Source organism: Xiphias gladius, chromosome 19 (assembly GCF_016859285.1).
Source record: "Xiphias gladius isolate SHS-SW01 ecotype Sanya breed wild chromosome 19, ASM1685928v1, whole genome shotgun sequence".
Taxonomy (NCBI): domain Eukaryota; kingdom Metazoa; phylum Chordata; class Actinopteri; order Istiophoriformes; family Xiphiidae; genus Xiphias; species Xiphias gladius.
The window spans coordinates 25,243,172-25,270,174 of record NC_053418.1 but is presented as its reverse complement, the minus strand read 5'-3'; the positions used below and the strand labels follow the sequence as shown (position 1 = coordinate 25,270,174).

General features: G+C 41.0%; 1 protein-coding gene across 2 annotated transcripts in view; it reads left to right on the top strand.

Annotated features, from left to right (window-relative positions):
- The window catches only part of si:dkey-91m11.5 (PH_BCR_vertebrate and RhoGAP_Bcr domain-containing protein), a 32,007-nt gene extending 6,816 nt beyond the window's left edge, over window positions 1-25,191 (top strand). The window contains exons 3-24 of one of the 2 annotated variants that reach the window (XM_040154574.1): window positions 7,602-7,783; window positions 9,493-9,597; window positions 10,556-10,741; window positions 11,920-12,027; window positions 12,257-12,317; window positions 12,424-12,476; window positions 12,569-12,709; window positions 15,155-15,276; window positions 15,662-15,827; window positions 16,042-16,161; window positions 16,376-16,451; window positions 16,557-16,661; window positions 16,775-16,849; window positions 17,372-17,469; window positions 17,720-17,851; window positions 22,118-22,177; window positions 23,199-23,308; window positions 23,995-24,134; window positions 24,357-24,491; window positions 24,599-24,704; window positions 24,837-24,996; window positions 25,078-25,191. In XM_040154574.1, coding sequence (XP_040010508.1) covers window positions 7,602-7,783; window positions 9,493-9,597; window positions 10,556-10,741; window positions 11,920-12,027; window positions 12,257-12,317; window positions 12,424-12,476; window positions 12,569-12,709; window positions 15,155-15,276; window positions 15,662-15,827; window positions 16,042-16,161; window positions 16,376-16,451; window positions 16,557-16,661; window positions 16,775-16,849; window positions 17,372-17,469; window positions 17,720-17,851; window positions 22,118-22,177; window positions 23,199-23,308; window positions 23,995-24,134; window positions 24,357-24,491; window positions 24,599-24,704; window positions 24,837-24,996; window positions 25,078-25,167 — 2,531 coding nt within the window. In that variant the 3' untranslated portion in view covers window positions 25,168-25,191. Of the gene's footprint in view, window positions 1-7,601; window positions 7,784-9,492; window positions 9,598-10,555; window positions 10,742-11,919; window positions 12,028-12,256; window positions 12,318-12,423; window positions 12,477-12,568; window positions 12,710-15,154; window positions 15,277-15,661; window positions 15,828-16,041; window positions 16,162-16,375; window positions 16,452-16,556; window positions 16,662-16,774; window positions 16,850-17,371; window positions 17,470-17,719; window positions 17,852-20,776; window positions 21,341-22,117; window positions 22,178-23,198; window positions 23,309-23,994; window positions 24,135-24,356; window positions 24,492-24,598; window positions 24,705-24,836; window positions 24,997-25,077 lie in introns of those variants that run through there. The other variant, XM_040154575.1, reaches the window with a different exon arrangement.
- Window positions 25,192-27,003: the final 1,812 nt, after the last annotated feature.

The window sequence follows — 27,003 nt, the reverse complement described above, 5'->3', positions numbered from 1 at the left end:
AACCTACGCACCAGTATCTTTAAAGGTGCTATATGTAAATTTATGCTATCGCTACAAAGCAATAGCCAACGTTAGTATTAAAAGCTGATAACTTACCAGAAGAAACACTGCAAATTCAGCATCAAACTTCATTCCTTTACTCGTCAAGAGCTGTCTCCAGTGGTGGAAAGCAACAGCAATGTTAACTCTTGTTTTGTTCTATTTCTATCACTTCCTTTCTTCTACTGAAGTTGGCATGCTAACCAGCTAGCCCTGGTCTGACCGACCTGTCTCATCACTTTCCGATAGCAAGTCACTGTAGCGTCCAGGCTGCGCTGAAGAAGTAGCTCTGCTCAGAGGGCGTATTCTAATCTCTTGTGTTGTAAATGCAACGGTGGCTCAAGCTCTTGGCAAGCGACCATCACCACCAACTGCTCCCAGCAAGAACCCACGTTAGCCCGGCAGGGAAAACTTACATCTAGCCCCTTTAACCAACTTAAATGATGCACACATGTGCAATACAACTCGTGTTGCTAGGAAGATCACAGCCTAGCCAATCACATTAAAGCACACTGCAAGTGTGGTCTGTTCACCAATATTTAATTCCATTCAGACATGCAAATTAATATTTGATCATACCTGGAGGTCACTGTGGCTTTTAATGGGGCTGGTAAAATGTCTTAAGTGTGTTCATCGTTTGGCTATAATAAGCTATGTCAGCAGTTATGTTTGTGAAAAAAATAAAACTTCTGAGGCTAAAGACTGGCCAGGCTGCTGTATAATTTATAGGCTTTTCAAAAAAGTATTGAGATTACCTATTTAATAATTCAGCCAATAATATGATCACCAAATAAGACTAAATAGCTACTGTTTCATGTCAGACATGCTGCTATTTCCTTCTGCGTTCATAAAGCTAATCTGCGTATAGCTAATGCGTGCAGTGCTCCATTGTCTGTTTATTTTCGCAGACTGGGACCATTAATGGGCTTTGATTCTCTCTGTTATGAAGCATATTACAAGCAGTAGTCTGACCACCCTGAGCGATTTCAACACACACTGATTAGTAGGTGTGTTGGCTTGGGCGGACAGTTCTGACTGGCACTAATTTTAGGATATCCTACAACAGATCAGAGGCGGGTGCCGGTGGGCCTCCCTGCGTTCATTGGCCCTGTGGTTTAAAGGGCCTCCCAGCCCAGCAGACTTTTCAAATGAGCCAGGATGTGATGATGATGTATTGGATAACATTTTTACAGTTTGACAAAACACACAGCTGTACTGTAATTACCATAAGAGATGCCCCAGTTACAGTGTGAGGTTAAAGGGGCACTCAAACCGATTTTAAATGTCAACATCAGTTTAGTACTCCTAGCTAGTACTACACAGCCTGTGAGTTGCTTATTGCCTTCTTTGGCTCTGGAAGAACTTTGTTAAGTCTGAGAAAAATTACTCATGTAACATCATGTGAGTAATACCAGTTTGGGCATGGAGAATACATTTTTTTTTTTAGCCATGCTAGGGGGGTAGCTCGAGGGATTGTAATGTTGGTCGGTCAATCCAGAACTTTAGTCCCTAAAGACATTCGCTATCCCCAGCGGATGAACCCTGCAGGTTCTCACCTGGAGTTATCCTCTGGTGCAGTCATCATTTTTGGTTTAGATTCAAAGGACTCTTAAAATAAATGTTAGATGGATTGCCATGAAATGTGGTACAGATTTTCTTTCCCCCATCAGGATAGATAGTAATAACTCCCTGAAAATCCCCCTGGCTTCTCAGCTAGCACCATCAACAGTTCAAAATTTTAATTTGTCCGATACTTTGGTTTATGACCAAATACCTGCAAAACCAATGAGCTTCACATCAGCCTCAGTTGCATTTTGTGTTTACTCGCTAATGCCTGCATTACACACAGGAGGCATGGAGTTTCAATCGGTCAGGGGAGGGGCTGACAAAATGTGCTATGGAGTTGAATTATGGGAAATGTGGGATTCAGGAGCTTGACCCACACTTGGGACTAAATGTCAAGATATCTCAGCCTCTGCTACATCTAGTTTGACACTTTTTTAAGAAATCTAATATTCTTTTTTTATCTGTCTCTTGCAAGTCATCTAACTTTATGGAAGTGCAAAATTTTCATACAAAATAATATACATACAATAAATACATACAAAAATAAAGAGATGCGTATAATATTCTCTGTGATGGACAGAGAGCTCCTCCTCAGTAATGATGGGATTCAGGTACACTCTTTGTGGTCGGAATACCTAAAGTCACTAAAGAGTCATTCTGAAGTGCATTACAGATAAATATATCAAGATTTTTCCACTTGCCATGAAGTGAGGAAAATAAGGGCCACTGTCCAGGGTCACTACATCCAGTGTCTAAAAAGCCATCACCCTTCAACTGGCTCCCCTCTATTTGCTCTCCCTGCCACCGCTGTTTCCCCAGTGACCGTACAGTCTGGACGAGAATCCATTTGCTGGAACCATAAAGTGGTGCTAAGCTTTTAACAACATCTCACATTGGCATCTTCTGCTGCTTTTTATTCTGAAGGTGCAGCTTTCCTCTCCAGATCTATACAGCCATTAGGCGACAGAAAGGGAGGCGACAGAAAGGGAGGCGACAGAAAGGCTGTCCTTCATTGTGCCTTTTCTTCTCTGTGGTAAATTATAGATGCTTAAATATCAATTCCCGCCCTTTCTGTGCTGGATCGATCAACACGTTTGCTATGTGGCATTTTTTTTTTTTTTTTTTTTGAGAGTTTGAGATCTAAATTCTTTCCATCAGCTCACTGATCTTTGTGTAGATGGTCAATATGTTCACAGCAGGGAACAATAAGTGGGCTCGGATTCTCTCTTTGTCAGAGTGTTAAAAACAGGAGTCTGTCCCCCTTCAGCTATTTAAACACACTGATCAGTGATCAGTCAGTCTGTCAGACTGGGCAGCACTGTGGCTTTTGAAAGTGGTGAAATGGGGAATTATGGATGCTACTATTCTAGTTCCAGCTCTCTCTGGAATCAATCCATAGACCTCTAATTTGAATGGAATTGATATTTTATCCGTGGTACATTTATCCGATACTTTAAATGGATTCAAAACCTGTTTCTCTGATAGCAACTTCGCACTTTTGGTTGGTTCCAGAACCAACAGCAAACTCATCCTTCCACGTATTTAAATGTCCTGTGGTGAAGCGCAGTATTTTTGTATCCATGCCACATGATGAATGCAATCTCATTTGAAAACACAAGATTTCTTTCTCAACATAAAAAGAGATATTCATAAAAGTGTTACATGGTTTGTTGTTCTTTTGATTCTGTGTGTTGGCCTCATGTATGGAAATAAGACCACGTGATTATTACTTTGGTAGTGAGTCTGATGCTGTGACACTGTCTTAGCCGCACATTTGTCACTCTCTCTCTGTCTGTTTATTGTAATTCATCAGTATGGATTAGGATTAGGGCCTTGAATGCTTTGCTTAGTCATCAATAGAACATCCAATGTGCCCGCTTTATTAAACTTCTGTGAGTGTCTTCTGGACATGGCTCTTGTTTGCATGCTGCAGGAAGGAAAGTGTTTTATGATGACTGATTAATCTCCAGAGGCGGACTGGACAGCTAGGATCCAGTTGTTTGGCCAACTCCTTATATGTCCTTGAGATGTATTTTTAGGTGCTGCATTCAGGGTGGTGATGTGGGAAAGCAAAGACACTGTGTATCATGTGTGAAAAGGTGATTCCAAATAAAATGTAGCTTCTTTTTTTTTTTTTTTTTGATGATTTTCAGTGACCTAATACCTAACCTACTCTATAAGACCATGTCTTGGTGGAATGCAGTCAAATGAAATTCTTGAAAAACATAGAATTACAGAGTTCAGAGACAGTCCAGAGCAAAATCAGCTTCTCTCAGCTTCTCACTATGACTCCACACAGCTCACGACTGCAACTGTTGGGCTCAGCAGTCTTATGTAATGTCATTAGGATGTATTTATTACAGCTCTATTGCAACGTTGAAACCATTTTAAGCTGCTGCTAGTTGAGTATGGGACAGGAAGGACAGATTTTAGAACTACCAAAATGACTTTGACACCCTCCTGTAAGATACTTTGCATTTTGTAAACGATCAGTTACTCTAGAATGGAAACAAGAAACAACATAGTGTCTTCACTATGACTTCTATTGTGTAGCTTCAAAAAAACAGACACATTTAAAGAGACTTCCCCTAGAATTACACATCTGGCATTGAAAAAAGGCATTGAAGCAACCTTTTGGACCATAATACTGGGACTTCAATTTTAAAGAAAATGCAATTTAACAGTTAAATTAACAAATAAAATGGGAATCGTTGTGATTTAACCTCAGTAATTCCTAAAATGTTGGCTGTAGAGCTGTCTGTTGACATAATTAATGGTCTGAAAAAGTTTTTCTGTAGCTTACATCTAAAAGGAAAGAAACAAAAGAGTATCTGTCAGTAATGGATAGATAAATATACACAGATGAATTAATAACCAGATGTAATGGATCCTTAACAAAAATGTTTGCTTATGTTATGAATGTTTAAAATGAATATGGGCAAATGCCATCTTTTAAATTCTGAAATATCAACATTGGTGGTGGTTTTTAAAAAAGAAAAAAGATATATGTTTTGTTCTACTATGTAAGAATTACACCTGGGTTTTGCAGGTAATTTGAGGTTTTAAAAAGCAGCCTTTACTTAGGTTTATTTGTTCAGCCCTTTTTAAAAAGGTTACAAACTGTTTCACAATCAGGGCAAACAAAAGACATGGAAACAGGTTACACGGAGAAACAAGTGGTGGAGAAAAGCCCGTCAGAAACAGAGGAGTGTAAAAAATAATCTAGACTTGCATTTAGAGTCAAAATGGTTTGCAGAAATAGTAAAATATTTCCATTTATGCCTAAATTCTGCTCTGTAAAGTCTGTATTTGTCAAAGGCATCTCAGAGTTAGCTGGAATGTAAATATGATAGCCATGACCATAGATGAAAGTGTGTGTTAGGAGTGGGAGGGGGAGCTGTTTGTGAAAAGATGACCTTGTGCAGAAAGCCTGTTTCCGCTCTGAAGCAGATGAATTGGTGAATTTTTCAGAGAGACCTGCCTGGACACTTCCTCAGTAGCGGTCCTTGTGATCACTAGAATAACGCCGCATACTGAGGATCTTTTATGATGTCCACTTTTCTCACACTGCCTCAGCCAACTGAGCTCTGTGTATTTAAAAATGTTCCTATAAGAGACGCAAATGGCTCAGTATTTAAGACTGCAGACTGCAATTTTAAATACCTCTTTACTTATTCTTATGTGTCGTGTTTTTCCAAGCTCTGACTGTTTCTTTTTCCCCTGGAAGGAGATAGTTTGTGGCTCTGAGGCTGCTGACCGAGAGAGGATGTGTTATTCATCCAGTCCCGGGCCTGATGTATAATCTCACTGGAGCACAGAGTGGCCTTTCACATGGACTTCCCCTGTCCTCTGAAGCTTTTTGGCCTGCAGTAGTCTCTTCCTCAAGCAGTCAATACAACTCTCGGCCTCACCGCTGAGCCCAGTGTGTTTGTTTGAGTCTTTTTGTCACAGCCTCTGTGGATGTCATCCTGTCAGTCTGCCTGTCTTCCAGGCCTCTCCAGGGTGACTCAGCTTTATCCTCCCCCGGTTTCCGGAATCCTCTCTTTCCTGTTTTCAAGCCAAGGTGAATCAGTTTTGTAGCCTCTTCTTATCATACCTGGCTCCAAATTGCTAGAGGAGTCTGCCTTATTTTGTATTACTGCTGTTTGAGGTCTCTGCTCTGCGTCTTCTGGCTTCCTCATCCTTGACAGCAATAATGATGATAATAATGATAAGTGCTGATGAGTCGGGTGGCTGACAGTAATTATAGGTTGCAGAGCCTGTTTATCCGCATCTTCAGAATGTTCTAAAAGTCTGAAATCACAGGGATGATGAGCACAACATACATTTCTAACTTGTTACACTTGTTTTCCAGCACATGCTCATTGTCAGTGTGGTGTGAAAGTGTGGTAGTCCCAGGCTGAACATGTTTCATGCCAATTTTGCTGATTTTCTGGAAGAACTTGGTTTCTCTCTGAGCTTTGAGACCTCTTTGATTTGTAGACACACAAAGTGAATATTATACCAGGTTACAGCAGCACCTTTCAGATTCTCTGTGATCCTGAAAACACTCGGAGACACACTGTACACACAAGGCTGGCATAAGCTGAGCATGCGTGTTGCCGCTGCAGTTTCCCAGACTTATCCACTTGCCTGGCATGAGCCCTCGGTGGCTGACACAGGTCGTGTGTTAGATTTGTGTAGGTTACAGGTTTCTGAAGGTTAAAAGAGGGTTTGATACAAAAATTCATCTCAGTAAAAGACACACCTAGTGTTTATTGTAATTTTTATGATAGCTGCTATTAGACATAAATGTCCTCTTAATGCACAGGGTAAGGACAAAATAACAACAACAGTTTATGGCTGGATTAACACACCGGCAAAAATGAACTGAGAGCCCCCACTAACCCCTCCTTCTGCTCTCTTAGCTTGTGTACATTAACAGTCGCCTTCAAGAGCCTATCATGTAGAGTACTGACAGCAGACCACAGGGAGCAGCTTTGTTTTACTTTATCTGGAATATCGGATACCAGCCAGTACTCTAGTGTGAGAATGCCAGTTTGTGGTAATTTAATAAAGCACAAATTTATTTAAGGATATGAAACATGTAAGCATGATATCAACTGAAATAATTTAGGTATTAAAATTATATTTTGACACAGGACCATATCTAAGAAGGGGCCACAATATTGGGTGGTAATTACTGCCTTAAAGCAGTAATAATCGATTTGTTATTTTTGGCAGATTAAGCTGTAAATCCAGCATTTGACATATCATCACCTTATAAAGATGTTGAGGTGAATGTGTTTGCAAACAGTTGCCTTTTTACACATCTAGCAGACACAGAGCAACATTAGCATTTGGAGTCATGTCTCTGGCAGTCTGACATAAGCCTAATTTTCATTCTCCTTTTAGCTCTGTTTTGGTCTCCACCAGCTCCTGAGGAAATACTTTCCTCTTTAGCTGCCAAATTCCCCGCTACATTCACCAGCTTGTTGCTAACTGTGTCTGCCTGCCTTTTGGTGCTGAACAGGTAGTTTACAGAGTGTTTATTAGAGCTTTTTCACCAAAACGCTGCTGCTTTCTGTGACTGGAAACAGCACTGATCAAAGCACTGTGACTGACTCAATACCTCTCCTGCAGTTTCCACAAAAATCAAACCTAATAATCTATACAATGGTGGTATGTATTGTTGCATTATTATATTGGATCGCTTTTTATTGTATAGGGGTTCTGTTCTGTTTTTTGTTTCTCTGTCTTAAGCTTCAAATGTACTTGTTCATGTCATTCCTGATGACACTGTAGTGGTCTGTGAGAAGGCTGTGGCATCTTAATAATCTTAAGATATAAGTTCCTAAATAGCTTTAACCGCCATTGGCCCAGTATTATAATACCAACAGAGGAAAATGTTTCAACTTACTGCATTTCCCATGATATTTGGCAGTGTTTACTACATGACTCAACAGTTTAATGACACACCATGTGACTATTGTCCTTTGTTTGGCTGTTTCTCACAGAGGCTCCCTACAACGAGACCCCTCCGTCATATGGATATGACCTGGAGCACTCAGAAGAGCACCAACCTCACCACGACCCTCTGTGCTACACTGGATCTCCTTCCTCCTCACCACGGCTCCGCTCAAAAAGCCGGAGCAGCCGAAACACCCAGTCCTCCGGCTCTCTGGAATCCACGCTGTCGGTAATGCTACTGGGTCAACTCCCACCAACATGTCTGACACGTTAACTGTGTCTCTCAGCTCACAGTGCTGCTGCTGTCGCTCTCTCATCTCTGCTGCATTGTCCTTCACTGTCCTCTCTTCACACAACATCCCACACTTTCAGTAGCTTTGGCTTCTCATTCTGTGCTGAGCAGTTGCTGTTATAGTACCTGGCATTACTTCTTCTACTCTCTGTGCGTTAGTGTAGCAGTACCAAGTCAATCCTGATATTCTTTCTCTTTTCAAGCAGTTGATTCAGGTCAGGTCATTGGTTACGACATAACGTAAATACTTTACAGTAAATAAATGGCACCAAAGTCCAAAAGATTTGCTGTCTCAAACCCATGCCCGTCTTAGTGCAAGTATTTCACTAAATTACACAGATATTTCTTATAAACCTTGTGCTTCCTGTTGCAAAGAGAATATTGCTACTTATTGTTCTATTCCTTTGTGTTGTTGCTGTACATGCATATAAGCAATAAACATGCTGGAAACTTTATGATTTGTATATTGTCAGTTTATACTGGAAGAACTGGTCTTGATGTTTATTAAAATGGGACATAATTAGATGTGTGCTGAGTTCCTCACCCTGGCCAAGTAAATCTGCACTGGGAGAGCAAATAATTAGCATTTCCTTTAAAGGGGGACTCAAGCGATTAAGTATTACACTTCTACAAAGTTGGGTTTTTGCAAGACAGATTGAAAAAGCAATGGTAAAAATCAAGGTAGACAAAGTCAAAATATCCTGAGTTGTGGTCCCTAATTAGTGGGAAGTTACAAAACACTACATTTTCCATAATGGAACTTGACAGTGACCTGATGACATCATTAGGGCTATTTTTTCAGACTCCTCCAGAGCTACAGAAGACATTATACAAATGTTTTCACGGGCTTAGCAGTACTCTCAGGATGAGTAAACTGAACTTCATGTGTAAAATTAGTGGAGTGTCCCTTTTTAAAAAAAAAAATAAATAAAAACTACGGAAGGAGTGCCCTTGAGCACGGCATTCAAACAGCCACTCCAGCTGAGGCATCCAGAGGCCAACAATAAAATACAGAATTCACCAAACAGCTCCCCGATGGGAGGGCTTTTCAGTATGAAGCAGGGCATTACTGAAAAGAAACCATATATGTTCAGCAAACATACTGTGGGCAAACAGATGTTAAAAAGAGATCTAGCCCCCCTCCCCCTCTGCTGTCTTCCTGTATCTGTGGTATTCTTATCCTCTGCTGTATACCCTTGGTGATCTTCAAAGCCTAAATGATGATGGAGGCTTTTTATGTAGCTAATATAATAGAAGAGCTTGATACGGCTCTTTTCGATTGCTCCAGCGAGTGTCTTAGCTTCTTACTGACATGATAGCCAGCACCAGGATGATTGATGGATTTGACCTGTTTGGAATAACAATTCCTGGACCAGGAACACATTTGTCTTCCTAGATGCTAGGGGTCTCTGGTGCAAGCCTCTTGGAATCTTAAACCCCCACAGAGTTTAATCAAATCTGGTCTGTCCTAATCCCACAAGAACAATATCTGCAGCCAGGGGTTTGCAGAGGTGTGTGGGTGGTTTATTAAAGATCATACCCATTTACAGTTCACACATCATTTGTCAACGTGGGTCTTTTGTGTTGAAAGATGTCCTCTCTTTGTGTTTGCCAATTGTTTCCTCTCTCCACCATATCTGTATCAGGTGGAGTTGGATCAAGAGAAGGGGCTGGAGATGAGAAAATGGGTTTTGTCAGGAATCCTGGCCAGTGAGGAGACCTACCTCAGCCACCTGGAGGCCCTACTGATAGTATGTGTAACTTAGAACACACGCACTCACAAAATCACTTCCTGAGCTGGTTGAAACCCTTAGTGTAGACAAAAAGAAATGATTAATATTAGTTAACAACACTTAATTTATTTTTCTTTAAATGCTTGTGTATTGTATTTATTCCTGTTTAAAGCAAGAATATATGACTTTTGAAAGAAGAAGTAACAAATTCTTCCTCTTACAAATGAAAAGTTGCATGCATGAGAAATACATCTTACGCTACTTCGGCCTTACCTGATCTTGTATGACCTGTGACACTCCATCTAAGAATTTACCATTATCCTGTAATCTCTCTACTTGTGGTCACAGTGGCTGCTGCTCAGCGAGAGTTACGGTTAAGTTAAGGTTTGTTTCAGCGCATCCCCCCAAAAAAGTGTCATTTTAGAGACTACTGCTGGTTCTTCTAGACTCTGTGTCAAGCGATACAATATAGCTTTTGAGAGAAGAAGTAACACAGTCTTCTAGAAATGAAAAGTTGAATTCAAAGAGATAAAACACACCCTTGCGCTATTTAATGCATGAAGAGGTTTTTTGGCTACAGCGTTTGCCTGGTGAGTTGAGCTTATGTCAGCTAATGTTAGCTAATCTTAGCAAACTTCAGATAGGTATTGTCGTGTAGGTTACTGACATTACTGAGTCTGTTCAGTTTTCTGTCCTCTCCGCTAGTGCCACTGTCACACTACATTTTAGCATTTAGCATCATCGTGTAATTGCCACTTGTGGTCACAGTGGCTGCTGCTCAGTGAGAGTTAAGACCTGCCTTTACTAGTTACATGCAGGCAAATCTTTCTAAAAAGACAAAGTCATTAAAAAAAATCATTTAAACTGTGCTATTATTTCATCTCACTGGCACAGGTTTTCTGTTGGAGATTAGTCATCTGTTCTTACAGTACACTCAGCAGCTGTTTTCAAATATGAACTGTGGTTATTTGTCCAGCCCATGAAGCCTCTGAGGGCCGCAGCCACAACTTCCCAGCCGATGCTGACCATCCAGCAGATAGAGACCATCTTCTTCAAAGTACCAGAGCTTCATGAGATCCACAAGGACTTCTACGACGCTCTGCTGCCCCGAGTCCAGGACTGGAGCCACCAGCAGTGTGTGGGCGACCTCTTCCAGAAACTGGTATGCAGATTATGTTTTTGTTAGCTTCAGCAAGACAACCAAGGAAACAAAAATGTCCATGTTGTAACTGCAAGTTGAATTAGTTATCTCCTTCCTTGGCGTCAAGAGGAAGTGTGTCAACACAAACAGGTAATCCATCAATCCATTGACATTGGAAACCCATTAATGTTGTGTAAAGGATATAAACACAAATAAAACCAGCCATGCCTCAGTAAGATATTATCTTAGATTTTTTTATGATTGAATTATTTCAAGATATAATTATGGAGGAAAACATGTCATGACAATGTTTCAGAGCTAAAGCAACAAAAACCTGTTTTTCCACTTCTTTTGACCTAACTTGAATGCAGCACAAAAACAGTCAGGCCACAAAGTAAACAAGGAAGTCTGAGAGCAATTGAATACAAGGTATCTGGTGGAATGATTTGAGTGAAATGTTGTGATAATTGTTTCATTTATAACACTTTTACACTTGTTGAACTGGATTATGAGTGTTTAGTATCCACACACAGTTACATACAGTAAGGCAATCCCCTTTCAGCTGACTTAAACTGTCCTTCGTATAAGAAGACCAAGCATCAAATAACATGAAACCTCACAGCATCAAATTGCATGTTGGGTTTTGATCAAACAGACCAACATTCGTCAAGTCAGTAACTTTTAGAAACTAATTATAGCACTCTTTAAAGGTTGCGCCTTGATCATTAATGATCGTTAAAAAGAGGGGAGACTTTCAGGGGACAGAGGTGGGAGTCTATGGCTGTTAGTAATAGTCAGTGGATCTCGTAGTGCACATGTGAGTAGACTGCCTGGAGTCATCTCCCGGCCAGATAAAAGCCTCTCTACACCACATGACAAGCAGAAAAGGAGAACAAAACGCTCTATAGGAGGTCGCTGAATAGGAGCCACCTCCGTGTTTGCTGTTGGATGAAGATGAAAAACACTCATACATACAAGGATTTATATAGAGACACGTGAGCCAACATTATATCTCACTGAATTATAGGGAGAAGGATAATACAGAAGGATTAATTCCTTCTGTATTACTAGCATGCCAACTATGCCTGAGCACATCATATAATGACACTGCGACATACCCAGTGACAATCACTGACTAATGAAATCTATCTTCGCTGTAGTGGAATGAATCTAGTTGGTCCTCTACTTGTGCCCCGTAGGCCAGCCAGCTCGGAGTGTACCGGGCCTTTGTGGATAACTATAAGGTTGCTGTGGAGACGGCGGACAAGTGCTGCCAGGCAAACGCTCAGTTTGCAGAGATATCTGAGGTATGTAATCACGCTACGCACAGCAGGACTGCACCAGGCGAGTGTTTGATGTTGTACAGCTGGCCAGGACAAGCGATGACATAGCAGTTTTCAGCAGTCCTCACAGTGTAAAGAGCCGTGCAGCTCTTTACAGCGATGCTGTTTGTTTTAATTGCGCTGTGGGCCAGTTGCTCTGATTTAATGAGGGTATTTTTTCTCACCATTCCCTCTGGTGTTATCTTCCTGCCAGAATCTCAAGGTCAAAAGCACAAAGGACTGCAAAGAGCAGGCGGCTAAAAATTCACTGGAAAGTAAGTACTGAGTGAAATAAATGGCTAGCCTCCACATAAATCAATATATGCTATAAGTAGGCGAGCTCTATCTATGCCTGTTGAGCTGACTCTTCCTCCTCCACAGCGCTTCTCTACAAGCCTGTGGACAGAGTGACACGAAGCACACTTGTTCTGCATGTAAGTCATTCTGCCTTACGAATATCTGGAGAAACATCTTGTCTGCGTGAGCGTTTTGGGGAATGAATTTCTCATCCTTTTATCTATTCTAGGACCTCCTGAAGCACACGCCCTCCAGCCACCCAGACTATCTGTTGCTACAAGACGCCCTGCGCATCTCCCAGAACTTCCTGTCCAGTATTAATGAAGAGATCACCCCGCGGAGACAGTCCATGACAGTTAAGAAGGGAGAGGTCAGTGTGGCAAGCTTAGTCACTTCATCAACTCAGGGTTATACTAATGACTTTGTGAGTCCAGGTTGATAAATCCAGGTTCTGCAAATAAATGTGCTCAGGCCTGCTGGGAAAAAAAATGCGAATAAAATATGTTTTTGGTAAATAAATCAACAAGGGGTCAGCTTCCCCTCCATATTGCCAACTGAGACTGGATTTGCTGATGATCCATGAAAATAAATTCCACCAATTGCGCTTGATTGAATGTAGCCCAAAGAAGGACAAATTAAGAGTAGGTACAGCTTGTTCCCTTTGTGGAGCAGTTGTTCCTTTTTGCCAAGGACAAATTTAGTGGTTTGAATGGTGTGGTGGCACAGTGATGAGGCCTGGCATCACCACACTGACTCCTGGGTTGCTCCCACTTTTATATGGTTTTGTATTTCTCCAGTGTATGTTTGACTAACTTCCACCCATTTCTGGTGGTCCCCTAACTCACAGGCCCAACATTGTTTTGTAATATAGACAGCATTTAGGAGAGCTGAGCTTGTTTTCTGACTTTTTTTCACAAATACCCAAGTTAAGAAGCAAAATAAGTCTCTTCTGAAATGACTGAAAACACAAAACTTAACAAGATAGGAGTCCACAGCCGCACCATCATCTCTGCAAGATTAACATGCTTATGTTTAGCGAGTCTAATGTTTACCAAGACGTTTGAGTCTGGATCAAAGTGGTGGACTAACTGACTGACAGACTGACACTGCCATCCACAGAGTGATGCAGTTAGTGTGGCTGAAACTTGTAAAGGGAATTGAGCTAAATTTTATGGGGTAACATGTTACTGAAGTTCTTTATCAACAGAGCAGTTTATTATATGGACTTAGTGCTCATAATTTGTCACAAAATGAAACTATTGTACAGTATTTTACACCACTTGTATTTATTTGAATCTCTGCCTCAGATACAGAATTGTGGAATTCAGGATTATATCTGCCCCCATAGTTTCCGTCATATCTTATATTTTGACAGTAAAAAGCTTGGAGCACAAGGTGTCTGGAAGCTGCAATTAAATTGGAGTGTGAGTCAGGTTGATAGCTGACTCATCTCAGGCTCTGCTTTAGTCGTGGAGGAAGTGGAGCGTAGAGGAAGCTCGTGACAAAGCCCTGCAAACATTGGAGGCGAGGGTCTCAAACCAGGAAAACCCGTCGATTACCTCTGAGCTCACTCCCATCCTTCCCTGCTGCAATGTCAACTCTGCTTCCCAGAAATGACCTGCAGCACGCCTTATCAACTTCTGTCGAACCAGCCTTCCACACTGGGCGTGTACTGATTTACCGATGCCCCCCCAACAACATCTGATTCAGATGACCTGACTGAGAACTTCCTCTGTTTTTTCTGGGAACTGACCCGGCCCACCAGAGTGGGATATTAAATCAAAGAAAGTTCTTGGGAACATTCTTCTTTATATTGCCTAGGAAGTCTGAAATCCCACAGGAAGATTGACAGATAACAAGCTAGCCCATGACAGTCGGTTTAAAATACAGGTTTGTTGTTGTATGTGATCATCTCTCGACTAAATTTGCACCCATTGTTGATGTTTTGCACTGTAGCTGTCTGTAATTACCATGACCATTTAAACCCGTGAGTTTGTTTAGCTTCATCTCTTGTTTTTGCCTCAGTGCTCAGTGTCTCATAGTGCATAAAAAACAGGAGCAGATTCCAGTATCAGAAGGGTGTGAGCACTGTGCAGTGACAGCTTTTGTTTTTCCATTGGATTATTGACTATTTGTGGTCATGTTTGTGTCACAAAACACCAAGCGGAAGTAACCCCGCCACCTCCTTGTTGAAACCAGGACAAGTACTGGACATGTTTGAGTGCCTCACCAACTCGCTTGCAACCAAAGTCTCACACGAGCTGTAAACAGCCTCAGTCAAAAGGCAGAGGAGGAATTTAGATTCACATCACATCAACCTGTAATCTCAGGCTGGACGAGTTGATCACAAGTAGAGGAAGCTCGAAAATTGCAATCCATTACCAAAAAACACAGATCATCAGAGCATTAGAGGCAGGTATTGATTGAAAAGTTTGAATTAGGAAAACATATTGCGTAACACTTACTGCCATGTTTTGGTTGCATCACTAATGATTTATTCATTTCTTTATTATGTTTACTTCTGCTATGAGGTAGCATGACATTCATCTGAAAGCAGTAGCATCACCACATGCTGTACAGTTATTCCAAGCATGTGCAAACATCAGCACAAAGTCATTGTTACTGAATCCCATATTAAACCATTTTAAACTGAGCATCAATGTCAAACTTCAGTTGGACACTGTACTTTCAGCAGTTCTTAGTATTGCACCTATTTGCATTTGGCGCAGTAATATAGTGGTTGAAAGCACCCCATTTCTCACTCACAGTTTCATTAGTGAGTGTAATGAAATGATTCCTTGTTTCCTTCTGGCAGAACCGTCAACTGCTGAGGGATCGTTTCATGGTGGAACTGGTCGAAGGTTCCAGGAAACTCCGTCACGTCTTCCTCTTCACCGACCTGCTGCTCTGCACCAAGCTGAAGAAACAGGCTGCAGGGTGAGTCTGGGTCAGCGTGCAGCCGGAGATTAGAGATCGAGGCTTGTGACCCAGAGGAACCACTGGTTCAAATCCCAGGCTTGTTGGGGAATGAGAATTACTCCACCCAAACAGACATTAAATTTGTTAATGTAAAGTTTGTTCTACTGAGAATAGAACTGTTTTGCTGTGACTAGCTAGTGGTTGCAGTGGGAGATGAAGGTTATAATTCCTTCATCAGTTTATTAAATGTGTTAGCAAGCTTGTGCTTCGTCGCACTGTCGGTTTCACACTGCTAGTAAATCACTCTGGTGATAAGGCAGAACAACATGAGAATTATCCAGCGAAGAAAATCGCTAAGCTTTAAGAAGTTGTGTTTTGATACAAACATCTCCTCCTCCCATAGGAAAGGGCAACAGTATGACTGTAAGTGGTACATTCCACTGGCTGACCTGACATTCCAGACCATCGAGGACTGTGAGTCCAACCCCATCCCTCTGGTCCAGGATGAGGAAATTGATGCGATGAAGATTAAGATCTCCCAGATCAAGAATGAGATCCAAAGAGAAAAGGTGGGGATACAGAAGGGCAGACACACCTACAGAAACTAAGCCGTCACCAACACAAAATACAAGAAAAACATGACAGTAGTTAACAAACTGTTTGATTTATTAGTGTATTACTGATTCCTAAAATGAGGGATTTAAAGATAAGCACATGTGAATAGAACAAATATGTAGACAGCAGACCCTATATTTCGTTAACCCTGTTACTGTTTATCTGTAGAGAACCACCAAGGGACCCAAGGTGATTGAGCGTTTGAGGAAGAAGTTGTCAGAGCAAGAGTCTTTGCTGCTTCTCATGTCGCCCAACATGGCGTTCAGAGTAGCCAACAGAAATGGAAAGGTGAGTCAAAGGATGTCTGAGGTCAAGAAATGAGACTGATGAAACATGTTGCCCGGACTACCTAGGGAACTTTGCATGCAGAGTATAGTTGGGAATACCTCATACCCTCAGTGACCAGCTTTTCATTTCGGCTTCTGCTGCCCTCTGCTGTTGACTGCATGAAATTACAGCACGAAAAACACAAGAAAACATTCAATCCTTTCATTTCTTTCAGGGTTTCACATTTCTGATCTCCTCTGACTATGAACGTGCAGAATGGAGGGAGATTATTCGAGAGCAGCAGAAGAAGTGTGAGCTTTCTTTCTAACGTTAAAGATATGATGGTAGGATTTTTATGAAAACACTCGCTGTTTCATTTTTGTGTGACTTGCAATTACCTCGACTGTGTCCTGCAGGTTTTAAAAGCTTCTCTTTGACCTCTCTGGAGCTGCAGATGCTCACTAACTCGTGTGTGAAGCTCCAGACTGTTCACACTATTCCAATGACCATGAATAAGGAAGGTATGATGCACTTTTCAATGCATTTTTTTTTTTTTTTTTTTTGTAGGATTTAATATATTTTAACGTACCCTCACTTTAGAATTTTATCTGAGCCTGAACTCTTCCCTTCACAGATGATGAATCTCCTGGTTTATATGGCTTCCTGAATGTCATTGTCCACTCTGCATCGGGGCTCAAACAGAGCTTAAGTAAGTGGCTTGTTCTTCTGTTTTTACAAGAAGTCATATCACTGATAATTCTAGAGGTTGGACGTGGTGTCACATCATCCTCTGTGTCAGTCCAGACTCATCTGCTTTACCCATCCTCCCTCTTGCTCTCTGCGGCTGTCAGCTGGGAGGGCAGCTGCAGGGGAACGAGTGGGATTAGCCAGGAACACTGTGTACAAGCCTGAAATATGTCTTTGGCTTCTCAAATCACTGCCTGCTTACACTCCACTTTTTGCGCTCTATCACAAAGGGAAGTCACAAAAGTCAGGGAACAGTAAGTGGCATGTATCTGCCAGTTGTGAGTTTACTTCCCTTGCTATTCCCTGATTTACTAAGACAGTACCAGTAGCGTTGTAATGAAACAAGAAGGAAAGCTCCGGTAGGACTCCAAGGCCAGCATGAAGTTGCAGTGATAGAGGCCTTACACAGACCTTAATTTGGATACTTAGTTTTTAGTTTCATTTTGATTCAGCTTGTAAAATTACTTCTGTTTCTGCCCACTAGACCTTTACTGCTCTCTGGAGGTGGATTCTTTTGGCTACTTTGTCAACAAAGCCAAAACACGAGTGTACAGAGACTCTACAGAGCCCAACTGGAACGAGGTGAGAGTGCCAACCAGCGTGGAGAAAGTGAATGAGTCAGATCACATCCACCTTCAGTACCCACTGCTGTGTGTCTTTAAAACAGGCGATAAAGAGCCGTTTCCTTTCGACATAACAGTATGAGATTAAAGCAGTTTTGAAAAAGGCCATGGATGCTCAGAAAAACTGTTGACTTGATAAAATGAAAGTAACATGTTGTGCACTGGGCTGAAACCTATAATAACATGCCTTTGCTCTGTTACCGTGCAAGGAGTTTGAGATTGAACTGGAGGGCTCTCAAACTCTGAGGCTGCTCTGTTATGAGAAGTGCTACAACAGAACCAAGCAAAGCAAAGAGGACGGAGAGATCACAGACAAGATCATGGCAAAAGGACAGATAAAGGTATGGACAAAGAGGGAAAATATTAATTTTATATTACATACTGTTACACAGGACATAAATACACAACATAAACAAACATTATTATAAGTATTATTTAAGGTTGGTTATTAAAAATTAGGATGAAGATACTGTATGTACTGAGTGGGACATTTCACAGTTGGTGTCTGGTGGACAAACTATACAATGACTGTTTCTGAACTACCTCAATTATACTGTATGTGTGGCAGTCCTTAATGCAATTTCTTGTAACTTATCAGCCAACCTGTAGACCAAGGTTGATCCCCCCCCCCCTTTTACTTTTACTTTTACAGAGCCATACTAGCCATTTCCCCCTGATTCCAGTCTTGATGCTGCCATATTCTGGCTGTAGCTTCACATTTAATGATAATAATAAGTGTATTTCCCAGAATATCAAACTTCCATTAATGCCATTCTCAGAAAAGTAAAATGCATGAACTTTAAACACTTTCTAGCAACTTTCTAAACACTCTGGCATGATATACTAAATATTGGCCAGTTTTGTGGAGAACACTGGACCTCTTACACATCATGTTGTGTCACATATGGCAAACAAGTAGAAAACTAACTAAAAATCAATATTTCTCATTGCGAGCTAAATCTATATGGTTCCACTCACACTGAAACAGTCCTTGTCTATGTGGAGTGAACTTGCTCCCTCTATTGATTCCAGTACCTCGACAGTGGTGTCTTATCTGCTCTGCTGACCACAGGACCTTTTTTTGGCTAATCCTTCCCTATGGGGCAAGATTAGTGAGCCAGGAGGTTGCCAGGGGGTCACTTCAGCTTGACCCCTGATAGGGTGTTGTGACAGAGTGCAGATTAGGCTTTGGGTTGACCAAATGTGGCTGCTGGCACTGCTCCAGATTATGACAGAGGGGGAGAGACACAGAGCGCTCTTTGATCAGCCAGTGAAAGGATTTCCCTGCTGGACATGTGGGTCAAAACAGTGTGGAGTCTTAGCAGAAAGGAGCATGTGGGTGCTGGCAGTCAGATACTAAAAGCCTGGAGATAGGACACCTGTCAGGTATTTAAGGAACTTTCTTGACCTGTAGTGTCATGTTGGCCTTTCTGCTTGCTTTTTTAAATTTGTACATCATTGGTTGTGAGACTGTTTTTACTTTTCAAATTGACTGATTGTGTTCGAGGATTAAAAAATATGACAGAATGACAAGTCTAATAAGTACTAAATTTAAGTGATTGAAATTTTGAATGTGCAAAATAAGCGAGTAAAAAATTAACGGATTTCCAAAGGGCATAAAGTAAAGGTGGCACATTTCTTTAATATTTAAAGCAATATTACTTTTTTATTCTCATCTTTTACACTTTCAAAATAACAAAAAAGGAAAAGGGCAAGAAATGAAAGTTTTGGCACCCTGCATGGTCAGTACTTTGGCAAGTCTCACAGCTTCTAAACGCTTCTTGAAGCAGCTAAGAGTCTTTCAGTTCTTGTTTGAATGATTTTCACCCATTTTTCCTCGCAAAAAGCTTCTAGTTCTGTGAGATTCTAGTTTTGATGACTCTTCCATGAAGGTCATATTTGTGCGGGTGTTGTTGCACAGTAGGACAGTTCACCCCCATTCCAGAGTCTGCTAAATCCTCCTTAAGGTCTTTTGCATTCAAACGGGCGTTTTGATTTGCCTTTCTAGCAATCCTACGAGCAGTTCTCCCGGAAAGTTTTCTTGGTCTTCAAGACCTCAACTTGACCTCCACCGTTCCTATTAACTGTTGTTTCTTGAATTACATTATGAACTGAGGGAACAGCTACCTGAAAACGCTTTGCTATCTTCTCCTGCACTGTGTGAATCAGTTATTTTAATGTTCAGAGTGCTAGGCAGCTGCGTAGAGGAGCCCATGGCTGCTGATTGTTGGGACAAGGTTTGAGAAGAATTTGCATCACCTGGACTTTTCCTAATGATGACTGTGAATAAGCCGTAGCCCTAACAAGCTAAACAAGGTCTGTGACTTTGGTAAAAGTTATCTGAGAGCTCAAATCTCTTGGGGTGCCCAAACTTTTGTATAGTGCTCTTTTCCTTTTTTTTTTTTTTACACTCTGAAATTGTACAAAAGAAAAAATAATCTAGCTTAAAATTGCATTGAAAAGAATGTTTCACCCTTTTTGCCTCTTAGAGATCAGTTCATCTTCTACTCATGTAACTATTCTCAGTAACAGAAATTTTGACCAGGGGACTATAATATTCATAATCATGTTTTCATTAGTGCATAATCCCCTGAAACCAAGAATCTGGTTTTCGTTAGCTTAGAATGAGCCCTTCATATGTACATAGGGAGCGGGTCCTCTTCCACGTTGCCCGCCATTTTGCACCACCATGTTTCTGCAGTAGCCCAGAACAGACCAAACCAAACACTGGCTCTAGAGAGGGTCTTTCATGTTTTTATGTTACCTGACGGCCACTGTAGGTTCTCTTACACGTTTCAAAAAGGGAGGGGTTAGGGGAGGGGTATTTAGTTGGTTGCAATGTGCAACCTCACCACTATATGCCCCTAAATTCTACACACTGGTCCTTTTTAAATAAAAAATTTCTAAAAAGGGAAAAGAAAAAGGAAAATAAATAAATAAAAAGCAAAAAAAAAATATTTAAATTTAATTCAGGCAAGATTGATCCTTAAGCATATAACCACAAACAAACTGTGTCTTTGAGGATTAGAAAAGGTAGGACCTTAAGACCTGCTCTGTGCAGAGCCTTTGGAAAAGGTAACAGTTCATACAGTATATGGGTTATATCATGGATTTGAATACTAAACATTGTTTCAGACATGGGGAAGACCATGCACATGCTAGTTCTAATGTGAAAGGTCACTAGTACTAATGAGTAACTGGCCCCAGAGGATCTTTTTTTAGGCTACCTGAGAGGCAGAGATAGCAGCAGCAGCACTCTCACAGCGGCAGGCTTGAGCACATTGGTAATGAGGGTAGGAGGGGATTCTCAGGAGTTAATCCCCCAAATCCATCTGGGAAGTAGAACAACACAGAGGCAGCGTGGTCAGCAGACTGCGTGGCTTTGTTCCTTTTCCGACTCCCACTGGAATGAAAAGATTTGGAGTCTCACAATGCCGAGACATCAAGATGACGCAGAAAGTTTTGTAATGTTTCAGCTGGGCTGCATCAGTGAAGATCATCAAAATTCTTCCAAGCAAAGGGATCAGTGGCTCGTTGTTCAGGGAAGAAGGACCTGCTGCTCTTGTTAGTGCAGCAGGTTAGAAAATAGTGACATCTGCAGAACAGCGCTGGTTTCCTTGTTTGTTTGTCACTAGTCAGTGAAAGTAACATTTTAGAGTTGGGAGATACTCATGCCAGAAAGGATGAGTGAGAGTAATCCTAATGAGGAGGAGAATGTGGATCAGGCCAGCAGTGCTTTAGAGGAAGAGGGAGACACGGCTCCAAGGAAACCCCTGAGTACGGGGGCCCGTTTGTGGGACAGAGTCCGCAGCAGTCTGCTCAGACCAAAGGTAAAGATATGGACAGTGATCTGTGGACAGATCTGCACTCGGATGTTAATATAAAGGACCTACATTTGAGGACAAACTTGTTTATTCTTTCTCTTATTTCCCTCTGATGTTTAAAACACTATTAGAGTTTGAAACAATGTTATATATCTGTTGGGGTTTATCTCTTTCAAGATTTAGAAGCCAGCATTGCACCGCCTGTGATTCTTTTTTTTTTTTATCCTTATGTTTAAAAAAAAAAAAAAAAAAAAAAGTATTATGTAAGAAAATTGGTTTTCACTGAATAAAGGATTATCTGAATGAGATTTGATGGTTTCTTGGGTGAAAGAACATCTGCTGTGTTGGGCAGGCAAAGTACTTAGCAGCGGGGACATGATGTTGTCACGTTCCTCGTGCCTGATCTCTGTAAATAAAGGTTGGCAGTTTGGTATTAGTCCGATGACTAAAATAGATCAGTGACATGAGTTAACACTACCTTGCCATATGGAGTTGATGTTTATGTTATGCTGAGTGAAGTAATTGAGCAAGTAATACTCATATTTACCTACATTTATTTATCTACACAAAAAGTAAATTAACTCTGACTGCAGTTCACAATATTATCACAGTGTGTTCACTTTTATTATTTTAATAAAATCATAGTGCTCATCTCACTTTAAAGCTGATATGGTTCAAATAATTTCCTGGTTTGTGATTCTGAAGAGAATTCTGAATTAATGAATTAATTAAAACTGAAGTGACACTTGCAATAAAAAAAATGTGTCTTTTATTTATTCTCAGCTGGATCCCCAGACACTGCAAAATAAAGACTGGCAGAGGACAGTCATCGCCATGAATGGGGTAAGAGTTTTCACCAACCTAGTGAGAAGAGGCAAGACTAACAATGTCTTTATAGTTGATACACAGCTGCCAATTCGGAGATTAAGGGGAAAGTCATATTAAAACTTGGTGAAACTATTATTTTATTTGTCAAAACAGAAAAAGACTATTTTACTGCTGTTTTTAGTCAAGGTTGACAAGTCTACATATAGTGTTTTTTATTTTATTTATTTGGACCTGGTGTCTGAATGCAAAAAAATGCAGTGAAATTCCCCTTTTTTTTCACAGATAGAATAAAAGTTGGACAAATCTGAAACCCTGTTTTAAACAGTCTCTGGATTCTATTTGTTAATCTAGTACAGATTTGCCTAATGGAACTGTTTTTTGAGCTAGCCTTAGTCTGATGTGGTCTGTATGGAAGAAAAGCAGTGAAATTCCCCTTCTTTTTGTTTTGACTATGAAGTAAAAGTTTCACAAATCTGAATCTAATATTTAATACCTTTTTTAACAACTGTAAGTGTTACAAAAAAGAAAAAGAATCAACCACTAAATGTTGTTGCTGATCTTTCCCTTAACCTCTAAATCGGAAGCTGTGAACCAGAATCCAACTTTAGCTTTGTAGATAAGAGAGAGCCATGTAACACAAGTTGTACGGGGTGACTCTCCAACAGCAATGGGTGGGTTGGTTCTAACACTGCTTTTTGATAACTCTAAAGATACAGGTACATACATTACAGTGAAACGTGGAGTAACATAAAAGAACACATTCTGCTGGAACGGTTGCTAACGTTATGCTAACGGTAGCAACCCTTAGATAGCTATTGCTGTGAAACTGGCATTACCAAGCCAGTTTGTCGGCTCTGATTCACCTGTGCTACTGTTACACTTTCTTTTAACATTTGTCATACGCCTGCTGATGTCACTTGTAGCCACAGTGTCTGCTGTTCGGTATAGGGCACATAGGCTAGCTTTAAGGCTTGTAGGCTAACATGATCAAATACAGTAGGCATCCAAAGGAACTGCTTTCCTTTACTTGTTTCAGATTGAGGTGAAGCTCTCGATGAAATTCGCCAGCAGAGAGTTCAGCCTGAAGAGGATGCCTTCACGGAAACAATCCGGTGTCTTTGGAGTGAAAATCAATGTAGTAACTAAGTGAGTTCTAAATATGTGTTTAGTGTGTGTCATGCCCATATAATTATTTTTGATATTTTATGCGTCTAAAACAAAATCAACATATGTTATGTGTTTCTGATAAGGTCCTTTTTTATTATTATTTATTTATTTCGGTTATATATTTCAAGCTTTCACTGACTCAACATATAAATGTGTGAGAGATGCTGCCCTAGTTCACTGAAAACTAACTTTGGTCTGTAAGCCACAGCAGACATTTGACCTGTCATAGTAGGAAAAGCATGGGTGTTACTAATAACATTAAAGATGGCCCTGTTTCTCTTCAAGTGTCCCATTGAGCTGAGACGATGTGACAGTGAGCCAGAATGAACAATACTAGGATCCTGAAACTGATCATTAATGTTATTATTTACTCTGGTGCTTGTCCTACTGCGACAAGACAAAATATCTTCTGTGTAAAAGGCCTATTGACGATGCCCCTAACCATACGAATACTAACACTGACAGCAAACAATAGGGTGTATGGGAAATGTGGTCTTGATTTAGAGAAACGCGGGTACAAACAGTAGTCCTTTGTTGACATAGTACAGGCTAGGCTTATTCCATGGTCTCAAGGTCATGGTCACTATGCCCTCTTGTGTTTACAGCATTTATATGATGTGTTTATTTGTAAGTAACCAGTTTCGGTCTGACCGTGTCCTCACTAGACGAGAGCGCTCCAAAGTTCCCCTCATTGTGAGACAGTGCGTGGAGGAGATTGAGAGACGAGGGATGGAGGAAGTGGGAATCTACCGAGTGTCTGGCGTCGCAACTGACATCCAGGCGCTGAAGGCTGCATTTGATTCAAGTGAGCTCAGTCTGAACTTAATTTATTTTCAAAAGTGATTTGGCAAATGTGGGGAAAAACACAGCTGGGAAGGAAGAGATGCTTCACATGTAGACAACACTAAAGACAGAGCCCTGCAGGACTGACTCATACTCTGCTCAGAAGTCACTTTCAAAGCTTATTGCTCAACTTGTCTTCAATATTCTTTGGTATTCATTGACTGTTGTCTCATCTGCTGCACAGACAACAAGGACGTGTCTGTCATGATGAGGGAGATGGACGTAAACGCCATTGCTGGAACACTGAAGCTGTATTTCCGCGAGCTGCCGGAGCCTCTTTTCACTGATGAGCTGTACCCCAACTTTGCTGGAGGCATTGGTCAGTCGATAGTTGTTTACTTTTGTATTATTTTCATTGGTTCGGAGGGCATAGCTGCAGTTAAAAGCTGTGACACCGGCACATTCATGTGTGCTTTTGCCTTTCAGCTCTGTCTGACAGTGTGGCCAAGGAGAGCTGCATGCTCAACCTGCTGCTGTCTCTACCAGAGCCCAACCTGGTCACCTTCCTCTTCGTGCTTGACCACTTAAAAAGGTAAAAAAAATAAAATAAAATAAAAAAAAAAATTCAGTTAGGATACACCATGTGAACTATTTTTTGTATTTGACAGTGTCATTATTGTTAGTATCTATAGGTTGAATGTCAGTATTTGCATTGCATTTGCAGGGTGGCTGAAAATGAGAGCATCAACAAGATGTCTTTGCACAATCTGGCCACAGTTTTTGGTCCCACTTTGCTTCGGCCCTCTGAAAAAGACAGCAAAATCTCAAACAGCTCACAGCCGATCTCCATGAACGACAGCTGGTCTCTAGAGGTCATGGCTCAGGTAAAACTCTTGTCAGGATAGTGAGACAGCGCTATCTGGATTACCTTTGAGTGTCTGATCACCTCGTATGTGTCTCCGTAGGTTCAGGTCCTTCTCTACTTCCTTCAGCTGGAGAGCATTCCAACACCTGACAGTAAACGTCAAAGCCTTCTATTCTCTACTGAAGTATAGCAGGAATATCATGCACTTGTCCACAAATGTCCTGTTCGGAGGGAAAATGTCAGCTGCTTAACGAGGTGGATGCTGCCTAGCAGCCATGGCCGGCTGCTTCGCTGAGAAGATGCTTAATTTAGCCACCAGGGGGCACCAACAACACATTGTAAACTGGAAACAACCACCATGACTGAAGCCATTTCTTTTTTCCTTATAAGCTTACCTGCTCTGTCAGTAAAAGACATCCCTATATGATGTATGGACCATATATATCAGTCTTCTTTTTTAATTTAATTTAAATTTCAAGAAGCAATACTATAGTTGCTGTATTTTTTAATTGTCCCCCTGCTCCGCTCTGTCACAGTCACGTTAGCTCTGTATTCACTGAGGGGGATTCTGCTGTTGTTGGATTCTTTCAGATTTATTTCTGTGGATGGGTGATGGATTAATGGACATTTATTTTTCATGTCTGTACATGTTTTTTTGTTTTTTTTTTCCCCCCCAGAAATGTTTGACTTGGTTTAAGGCTCAACTGTGCCAATGCTTCCCTGCTGAGGACCAATAGAACATTTCAGTTACCCTAATGTTTACACTCTCTTAATTGTGTACAGAATTTAATAGTATGAGACTGAAAACTGTAGTTATCACACAACAACATGCAGGCATGTTGACTGAACCCTTTGAAGTGTTGTTTTTTTTTTTTCTGTACTATACAGTTTGTATAGTGTCCTTATTCAGTTTGCAGGTTCTTCTGCTGGTGTCCGAGCCAGTTCTCATGTAGATATGAGTGCTTTTATGGAGGTGGTACTGAGAAGTCAAAGGCAAATCATTCCAGTAAAAGGCAAAGCTTAATGCGTCTACCCATGGAATGTATACTGTGCTGTGTATAATTTTGATTTTGCCGTTGTCTTTCGTCCATATTTCATATGTTTTGTGTCCACATTGTTTTTTTTTAAAAACTCTTTCTAGTTTGATTTATTCAGCAGGAGTTAATGTAAATGTGTTGCTTTCTGCATTCCTTGTATGTAATCTCTTACCTTTTATAGGACAAAACCACACTGCTGTAGAAAGGAGAGCACCTGGAGATTATCTGAAATACCAAATGTTCCCTATTAGGACTCATATCCAAATCTCCTGAGTTATTAACAGGTCTATCATCCACATAATTATTACTACTTTCAAACCTCTGTGACAATATACTGTTTGATTGCATTGCATTGCTTTTTTTTTTTTTTCCAGATCACCACAAGTATACACTTGATAGCACAAACTATAACCTTCGGTGTTTGTGATTCATGTAAAACAAGCAATAAGTCTTAGTGATTCATAGGATGAGCAAGCGACCAGCGTGTCATGTATGTAATCTCCTCTGACTTACGTAAATAAAAACTTGATCACATTATCCTTGCATTGTGTCCTTCCCCAGGATTAAATAAACATTCAGACTTAGGTGTTTCACCTTTGACACTACTCCATTTTAATGTGTTCCACCAGATTTAGCATTGAGTTCACTGCGCTGAGTTCTTTCTGCAAGGAGTTTGTGTGTTGTGGGCCCCTGCTGCCAGCGGTACCACCTGTTCGCTGTGGATATACCTTGTGAAGTAGAGCAAACATGGCTAAAATTGCTCAGTCTAGGGCCGGTGAAGACGGGGATGAGCATGCAAATGTAAAACCTAAACACAAAAATGTTCACAAACTTTGGATTTATGCTGAATGTTTCCCCCCCGACATAGTCATGTTGATTTGGAGACAACAGTGAATGACCCAGTGGATGTGTTAACATCCAGGAGGCAGTGAACTGTGCCTCCTGTGTGGAGGGTGATGCTGAGGTGATGCAACCAGAGGAGGGGGGCA